A 9,758-nucleotide genomic window follows, 5' to 3' on the forward strand; every position below is an offset into this window, starting at 1 on the left:
GAGCCCGATGCAGGGCTCAAACCCACAAACTGAGATCATGACCCAAGCCAAAGTCAGATGCTAAACCGACTGAGCCACCTAGGCACCCCTGGACCAGGCATTTAAATACCCTGGGTTTACCCACACTAACTTTCAGGCAAATCATCCACCGGGTCCTAAAAATCATGCACCATCTTTAATGCATACAAATAAGACAATAATTCTGAAAACAACTTGTTTAACAATAAAGACTAAGAAATAATATATTTGATTTTGAAATATTCAAAACCCTAAATAAGCTTCATTGAGATAACTTGAGCCCTTATGCTTGCTTCAATTCAGAAATGCCCTAAACAAGAGACTGGTGTTTAATTTGAGCCAACAAATTTCTCCTAGCCATTTTCCATTCAAATTCTCCCCATTCTACCCAGTGACTTTCAACCTGGCCTAACCCTGTCAATCCCACTTTTCACTATATATATACATACATATACATATATTATCAAACTTATTTTTGACTGCTTCAAAGCAAAAAAAGTCAATGAACAGGAGAATGTACCAACTAACAAGGCAAATAAAGGTAAGCAAAGGGGGTTCTAGCAGCTAACAGATTTAATTAAGAAAAAGGAAAAATGGTCCCTGAAAAATGTACTGCCCCAACCCTAACATAACCCTAACCTTAATCTTGAACACTGCTGAGATCCCATGAATTTTTAAAAGTATTATTATATTGAGAAGTGGCCCTGGGGCGCCTGGCTGGCTCAGTCAGCAGAGTGTGTGACTCCTGATCTCAGGGTTGTGAGTTTGAGCCCCATGTGGAGATTACTTAAGAAAGAAAGAAAGAAAGAAAGAAAGAAAGAAAGAAAGAAAGAAAGAAAGAAAGAAAGAAAGAGAGAGAGAGAGAGAGAGAGAGAGAGAGAGAGAAAGGAAGGAAGGAAGGAAGGAAGGAAGGAAGGAAGGAAGGAAGGAAGGAAGGAAGGAAAGAAATGGTCCTGCCCCTCCAAATGAAACCCCTCTAGGTCTCAGTGTCTTCCTTAAAAAGCCCCCATGTGGTAATTAATCACCAGGTTGTATTTACTTTCACTGAATTTAAGAGGGCCTGCCTCCTCCAATACATACAAAGTTAATGAATTTCTTGTTAAGTGGAAAAGGTGCAGAAGTTAATCTTTTTAATTCCTGCCTCTCTTTCCCCTAGTTCTTCTCAATTAATCCACTTTTTAAAATGTGAGCTATTCCTCCTGTTTAAAGTTTAAGCAGTCCTGGTCTAGTCTGGAAGTGGTGATTTAAAGCCATTGGAGTCAGACTATCTAGGTTTGAATCCCATCTCCACCAGTCAATAGTTGGGGCATTTCAGGCGCCTGGCTGGCTCAGTAGGTGGAATGTGAGACTCTTGATCTCCAGGTAGTGAGTTTAAGCTCCATGTTGGGTGCAGAGATTACTTATGTAAATAAAGTAATTAATAAAAAATAGTTGGGGGCACTTTAAGCAGGAATCTTGGCCTCTTTGTGCCTCTATTCTCCCCCTGGAAACTGGAGATAATAGTATTTCCCACGGGGTTAGTGTGGAATTATGCATGTGAAGCAATTATTGCAGCTCCTGGCACTCAAGGAAGTGCCCAATAACTCATCTATTATCATCTTAGTGCCAAATTCTTCCTGCACCCAAGAGTTTGCACTGAAAAGTTAACCCCAGGTCAAAGAAAAATTCAAGAGAAAATATTTTTTATGCAAAACCCACTTTAAATTATGTTCAGCCAGTAGGTAGGAAATTCTCAACAACAACAAAAAAATGTGCTTATAGTCCACAGAGGCTTCCTTTTCTCATCTAGCTCTGAAGAATATTCATCCTGAATGAAAATAAATATTAAGAAAAACTGTATTTGGTTTTCAACTGATCCTGGTAATCCTAAAGAAAGACAGGAGTTCTTTTTTATCCAGCATTGTTTATAAAAACCCAAGTTAACAACAAAGATTCCAGAATGACCCATTATTTTTAAAGCAGAAAGACTGATATGAATTGTGTATTTATTCTCCTACATGCAGCTTCCATAATCTCTCAAGTCTAAAAAGTCGTATCTAAAAAGTCAAGTTGTTCTTTGCTTAACATTCATTCAGATGAGAGGCCTGTCTTATGTTCCTTTAAAAATAATCTTAATCAGTCTAGTCCAAGATCAACTCCATCCCTCATATATAAAAGTACTTTATCTGAGACACCACTGAAAGGGGTAATGGATGGTTCCTTCAGCTAACAGAAATACAGAATCTCAGGCTCTGCTTTCTACCCTGTTTATCAATACCTCCTCTGCCCACAGGATGAAAAACTGAATCCTAGTACCACCTCATACCTGGAATTTATTTGACAAAGTTCAGAATCCATTCTTGACTTTTTGTTGAAATCTTTCCAGACTACCACTATTATTTAATATGATTAACAGTTACACACATGAACTTGATTTCAAATTTTACTCCATTTCCTTTTTTCATAGTCTTCAAATATGAAAACTGTGTCTGATTACAAAGGAGGAAAAGTAGTTACCTTATCAAATATAACTGAAAATTCACATTTAAAAGAGAAAGCAATACACATGCTTAATGAACTTTTGTATATATAGAATGTTAAATTACACAGGGAAAAAAATTAAAAATAATAGAGAACTCTAGAACACAGTTTAGAAAAACAAAAGTCCATTAGCCTTTTATATCCTTTGGTTATATAGATTACTGTATAAATAGCTAGATGGTTATATAAATTCTGTTGAACAGCAGTTAAATCGGAAAGTACAATATACTTCATAGTAGCGCGAACTGAGGGAATACAATCCTAATCATTAAGGGGGGAGGGGTTAAGACAAACAGCTTTAAATAACAAAAAAGCACAATATATTATCAATAACTTAAAATCTTAAATCTTCAAGATTAATGTAAAACTTCACATTTAACAGTATAAACATATGCTCTTACTTATACCTATTACGCTACACATTTCCTTGAACCAAGTATTAAGTATTTTTCCTAAAAACCCAATTACCAAAAACATTTGGAAATATAAATATCTACTTCTTTGAAAGTCCCTACAAAGTATGAACAGTAACTTGTTTTCACTTTTATAACAATTTACAAAACTCGCTAGCAAAATACTATGAAACCCAAGTGTCCCACCTTCTGCCCTAGCAAAAGAAACATGCTAAGAAATCGAAGCAAATTCTCAACTAGAAAAAAACGAAAGCATCCAAGGAAGAAATAATATAGGACAGCAAAAAATTTACTAACAGCCTAAAATCAACAGAAATTCTAATCCACTCTCGAAACTCTTACCCTTGACAGCACAGCACAGAATATCCTGCCTTACACATTTTGGAACTGCAATTCTGAAACGTTAAATCCAAAGACAAAGCCGCCCTGGGGAAAATAACAATTGCGCAACAGATCAACAGCTCCAACTTGTCCCTTGGCCCCGGCGCGGCAAGGTTTGCACGCTATAAAGCAGGAAAGGGCCAACCGAGGGCCGCCGTGACAGCCAACGGGCCACTGTCTTGGAGGCCGAGTCCACGCATTCGGCGTGCGCCACTGGGAGGCACCACGCGGGTATCGGAAAGCCGCGTCCGACCTCAGTTCGCTGCCCCGCCGGCATTTACCCGCCGGTTGCCAGAGGCCGACCCCGGATCTCCGAGGCCGAACATTTCCCACCACGCGAGGGAGCGCCTGGTCCCGCCGCCGCACGTCGGGGCATCGCAGAGCGCTGGGCACTTAGTGACCTCCTCCCTCCCCCACCCTGGGGGCTGGGCTTTCTCGCCAAGCTGCCTACGAGCGATCTGATGGATGGACTGACTGATTACTTTGCCAAGGGGTGCCCTTAGACGGGCCAGCAGGGTGAGCGCGCAGAGCCACCGCCCGCGCCCGCGGAGAACGTGGATGGGGGCGGCGGTAGGGCAGGGCTCCGGGTCCCAGTCCGGAGGAGACCTCAACTCCCCCGAGAGCGGCCCCGTGACTAGGCACATTTTTGCCGGCTCCGAGGCGGGGGAGCAGCGCAGCCCCGGAAGGGCCGGGCCGCGCCGGCTCAGACCGCCAGCGTCCGCCCCCTCCTGCCCTGCCACCTCTGGGGCTGCTCAAACTCCAGCTGGAGCTCCCGAGTCCCAGCTCCGGAAGCCGGGGACGCGGCTAGAGAGGCCCCTTCGCCCTACGCACACGGAAGTAGCTTCCAGACCTCCACATAGTCGCCCTCGGGGGTCGCACTCCCACTCTCCTCGCGTCCCATAGGATCCTCGCAGCCCTTTGGGTCCCTACTCCTCCTCCCCGCCCGGGCCCCAGCGCAAGCGCAGCGGCTCTAGTGCGCGGCCACAGCAGTCCGGACTCAGGCCGTAGACGGGAGAAGCCGGCTGCGGTTGTCCCGCCCAGTCCGCAGCTCCCTGAGCCCCTGTCCCCGTCCTGGCACCACCGCTGGGCTCCAAGGGCCGGGGCAGCACCTGCTGGGACGGCAGTCCGGGCGGCGGCAGCTCCAAGTCCATCATGATGAGCTGGGGACCGTGGTGTGGCGCTCCCCGACGGCAGCCTTGTCCCAGGTGCCGAGGCGCAGCGCGGACTGGGCGGCACAGGCGACGGCTGCTCCTCCGGTCACCGCAGCACTCCCGCGACACGGCCCGAGTGGCCCGCTGGGCTGTTGCCCCGCTCCGCCTCCCGCCCCCCCAGAGGGCGGGGCAAGAGCCCGGGCCAGTCGTTCCCGGGCTGGCTGCGCAGGCAGAGCTTCCGAAAATCCCCCACCCCCGCCCCAGCTGACGCAAGAAGCTCGTGGGCCCTGGGCAGGGAAGGGCCGCGGGCGGGGGTCCCCGCGGACAGGCGAGCGGGGTGCCGGGAGGAGGGCTGCATTGGCTTCCTGGTCCCCGCGCTCAATCCCTCCCTCTCCCCGCAAATAAAACCTAAACTCTCGGCCCGCGAGATTAAGAGTTGTTTGCAGAAGGTCGTTTGGGTTCAGGCGCTTTGAAACAGTTTAAACAGTTGGAACAAACACTACTGGAGACCCCGCGGAGGCGCCGGTGTCGGAGCTGCGCCTCCCTGATCTGGAGTTGCAGAACCTTGCCCGGCTTTATCTCACTCCACCGCCCGAGAGTGGCGCCAGCCCTGGGGGTGGGGGTTAAATGTTTAGACCCAGGCCGTGCGCGACGCGAACTGCCCTCTCGCCCTCCGTCCATACCTGGGCCGGGGCCAGTGGGACTTGCCCAGGGCAGCCGTGGACCGCGCGAGTAGCTCGTGCTCTCGGTCACCCTGAACGCCCTCCGCTTACTCCCACGCGCTGGCACTCTAGCTGGCCCATCCCTGTGGGCAAACGGGGAGGTCTCTTTTGGTTGGAGAATGGTCAGTATTGCCCACCAGGAGTCTTCTCTTCCCACCAAAGCGCACACGTCACACCACAGATGGCGCCTTTTAAGACTGCAATACTACAACATGCCATAATCTTCACAAGTTTCTTTTCACGTACCCAGCATATGATGTAAACAATAAAAATAAAAAAGGCCAAGCTATAAAATAGTTTGTGTAGTATGGACCCGTCTTGTAAAAACAGGTGGTGTCTAGGAAAAAAATTAAACAACTTTAATGTTTACTAAAATCGTAGCTGTAAGCTCACGAATGATTTTTACCTTTCTCGTTGTTACTTTCAGTATATTTTAAATCTACAATATATATTGCCTTTTACATTAAAAGCAATTATTTAAAAATTAAGCATTGTCCACAGAAAACTTCAAGTACTTGAAAACAGGAATATTGTGAAATCTTTTCAGATTTAAGAGAGAAGAGATAAATAGTTTTGGGTTTTTTTTCTCTCTTATGTGTTAACAATCTTTCTAACTCTTTAGTAATCCTTGTTTTTAGTTTCTAGTTTCTTGGAATTATGCAAAGCCAGGTGAAGTAGATAGTGCTGGCAGAGGTTTTACTATTTCATTCAAAAACCTGACAGGAGAAAAAAAAAAAAGAAAAGAAAAAAAAGCCTGACTGTAGCAGATCAACGCCCAAAAAACTGCAAAGAACTTACTTTCTCTTGGTTGCATAATTTGACACTGCCAAGATTTATCTGTAAAGTCATGTGTTCAAATATTCCTTGAGCTAAGTGAAGCCTAACTAAATTAATTGCTTGTAATTGAAGCAAGCTTCTTCAACTTGAATTAAACCTTTTCAGCTGTTATTTGAAAAGCCTGCAAAATGATCTGCACACTGAAAACAAGCTTAGGTGGAATTATTTACAATGAACCTGATTATTTACAATGAAACATGCAGAGACATAATGAAATGACACTTCTGCGTCAAAGGGCACAAGAGCATATTGCCTAACAATTCAAGTTACTTATTAAAACTACTACATCTGAGAAAGTAGACAGTGAACCCAGGGGGTAGGAGATACTAAAGTCATATATGACACAGTAGTTGCCCTCAAGGAGTTTATAAGGCGTTTGTTATTTCCTTGTTAAGCAACAAATTTCCATTGAATTTAATGAATGAAATAACCTTTATTTTTCAAAACTGCAATTGCTGGGAGTGTATTATTTTAGGCACCTCCAGAGTACATATTTTTAGAGGGAGGAGAAAAATATGATAACAGTCTAAACATGTCAAAGAAAAATAAACATTAACAAAAAGCTGCTTGGTGTTAAATGGTGGTTCAGCACAAGAAAAGGGAACCCCAGTCTCAGACCATCTATGTCAAGGAGGTTCCTAGTCTTTGCAGACACTCTGCAGAATTAGATAGTCTTCATGTGAGAACCTGGGTCCTTCCTTGCCCTCTAAACTTACCTACTGTGCTGTGAGGGCACAGATACTATGCACTGAGAAGCTCCAGAGGAACAGGAAAGAGGATGCTGGTTTTCCTCTCCTGTTCTGGTACCATGGGAATCTTTACTGCCGGCTCTCCTAGCTACTATTTTATTTTTCCCCCTATCTGTTTTGCATTCTACTAACCCTTGCACATTTCCACTGCTGTCTGAATTTTTTGCTGTGTTTGGAAAGACAACCCTGCGTATATGCTTCAAATGTGTCAGAACTGTAATACTTGGTTATAGAGTTCTCACAAAAAAATAAAAATCATTAATTAAGCCTTCTGAGTACACAAAATTTGGATAATGGGGATGCAATGGCCAGTTTATTTCACGTTCCTCTCTCTGATCTAATCTGCCAGGTTTGCAAGGACAAGGAAACACCTACTGTTTCAAAATCCTTCATCACCTTGAGACTTCTTATCTCTTCTTTTCATTCCTTTAATTGTACTCTGAGCCAGAAAATATCCAGATTTTTGGAATTATAGTTGGAATTCTAAATTTGTCCTGTTTATAGTTGGAGAATATTGGGTTACTAGTTTCCAAAAATGGCACCCAATGAACCACTGCTCCTCAAACTGATGTGCTTGTATAGTCCCCCCACATTGAATCAAGGCTAGCCCTGAGTTGTTTTACCCTATGGAAAGAGGCTGAAAGTGATACTATGCCAGGCCTCTGCCTCTGCCTTAAAAAGGCAGGCCTCTGACTTAAAAAGTCCTGGGAGCTTTTAATTTTACACTCATAGAGGTCAGTCATGTAAGAAGTCTATCTTCATGGGAAGAGAGGTCATGGAGAAACCCTGGGGGAAGAGGCTCCAGGTGGAGAGGGAGGCTATGTGAACCAAAGCACCGGACATGTGAGTGAAGAAAACACCTTGGAACCTTCCAGTCCACCTAGTCAAGCCCCCAGAGAATTCTAGCCCCAGCTGCTATCTAACACCATCAATGAGAGACTCCAAGCAAGACAGGTAGAAGACTACCTGGCTGTGTCTAATCAGCCCAAAGAATTGCAAGAGATTATAATCAATTGTTTTCAGGCACTAAATTTTGGGGGTGGCTTGTTTCTCAGCAATAGATAACAAAGACAAGGTTTCTCCTGGCTGCTTTTTGTTTGTTAACCATCATTGGGGGGGTACATATAGGGATGATATTTTGCAATGTAATAGTCTCAAACCCTTAGAGGCATATTGACTTCCCTGTGAGTGAGGAAGGTATCTTTCCTATAACATATATATATATATATATATATATATATATATATATATATTTTTTTTTTTTTTTGCTACATACAAAATAAGTCACCTTATCACAGCATGCACCAGTATCATACCATTAGATAGATGATGTTATATGATGAGATATTCTTGTCAAAATACACTGAAGGAACACAGACATTTCATCAATTATGTAGATGCAGATAAAATTCGTATCGAAATTCTAGCCGTGACATGACTTCATTTATACTAGTTATGTAAGATACTTGCTGAATATCTGCTGAGGGAATTTAAACTTCAGGAGCAGCATACCCAGTGGATAAACTGAACTCCCATACATCAGTGTTCAAAGTAATTTGTGTATTAATTTCAAAACACACCCATAACCTTGGGTCCTTGGTGTGCATACGTCACTATGCAAACTACTGATACAAAGAAGTGTATGTCTCCAAAGCCAGTTTTAACTTGTATGGTTTCTGCTCATAATAGAAATAACGCTCTGCAGAAACTGCAGTGCAGTGAGCAAAGAAAAAAACCCAGAAGTTTAAGAGTGCTTTTGAATTATGTGTTTATACTTCCATAAATATATATGCATTGAAAGAAAAGACTGAACATATATGCTCCAAAATATTAATCATAATCATTCTGATTAGATTGCTTATGATTTTATTTTTCTCATTTTTGCCTGTGTTTTCCTAAATAAACATATATTACTTTATATTATAATAATAAGCAAAAAAAAAGTGGGGGTGAGGTATGGGGTAAAGGAGGAACATTTGCTTTCTCCCAAGCCACTGGGTCCATTTCATTTTCAAACTGAATTTTAACCACAAGCTTTGCAAATTGTTCCATTCTGTATTTACTAGAGTGGAGCCTGGAGAATTCAACCATATCTTTAAGTGCAGTTGTGGTAAGGGTCTAAAGATCCTTTGCGCTTTCAATCTACTGCTATATTTGCAATGTTCACTCAGCCGAATAGGAGCCCCCAGTCAAAGATGGAATTTTTTGCGTACATTGAGTAGAGACTAAGAATCACAGCTTCAGAATGATACTCAAAGTTGCCTATACATAACATTGCAATATAAAGAAAATAAACAGAGTACAGAAACATGCACCTAGAGCTATGTCTGCAAGGCCAGTTACCAAATATTAATAATGGGTGTTGAATATCAGATAATTTTCACTTTTATTTGTACTTTTCTGTACTGTTCAAATTTTTATAGTAAGCATTTTTAGAATTAGGGGGAAAATCGATTAAACTATTTTCATTTTGAAAAAACAAAAAGCTGAATGCAATCACGGAAGAGCAAAGTATCCTCATGGACAGGCCTTGCAGACAGAGTCTTTAATACTCTCAGAGGTTGGAATGTGAAAAGAGAAGAATTGCCAAGGTATTTATCTTTTGACATTTGCTATTCCATGGACTCTCATTTTGGCCTCTGCATAATATGAGAATTAAAAGAATCTTTAAAGATTTACTGACCCAAAGATGGCCAGAAAGTTTTATTTTGATTGCCAACTCTACAATGCTTTGTTGAGAATTCAGAAGCAGCTTCCCAATTTGGTAGAAAAATTTCAGCGATTGATTAATAATGTCTGCCATGGACACAGAATAGTAGGAGTAGTGGCACATATCATGTGTTTTCCCTTCCTGATCTAGTCCAACTCTCTACTTTTACATTTGAGGAAACTGAGGGGTGAAGTGGTTACCACTGATCACAGAGCTAGCTATTGGCACAGCGAGGAGTAGAACAACATTTCCTGATC

The 9,758-nt window shown here is 42.8% G+C and overlaps 1 protein-coding gene across 2 annotated transcripts in view; it reads right to left on the minus strand.

Moving 5' to 3' along the window:
- The window catches only part of NFE2L2 (nuclear factor, erythroid 2 like 2), a 33,419-nt gene extending 28,687 nt beyond the window's left edge, over nucleotides 1–4,732 (minus strand). The window contains exon 1 of one of the 2 annotated variants that reach the window (XM_042994762.1): nucleotides 4,442–4,732. In XM_042994762.1, coding sequence (XP_042850696.1) covers nucleotides 4,442–4,486 — 45 coding nt within the window. In that variant the 5' untranslated portion in view covers nucleotides 4,487–4,732. Of the gene's footprint in view, nucleotides 1–3,293; nucleotides 3,439–4,441 lie in introns of those variants that run through there. The other variant, XM_042994763.1, reaches the window with a different exon arrangement.
- Nucleotides 4,733–9,758: the final 5,026 nt, after the last annotated feature.

Source organism: Panthera tigris, chromosome C1 (assembly GCF_018350195.1).
Source record: "Panthera tigris isolate Pti1 chromosome C1, P.tigris_Pti1_mat1.1, whole genome shotgun sequence".
NCBI classification, from domain to species: Eukaryota; Metazoa; Chordata; class Mammalia; order Carnivora; family Felidae; genus Panthera; species Panthera tigris.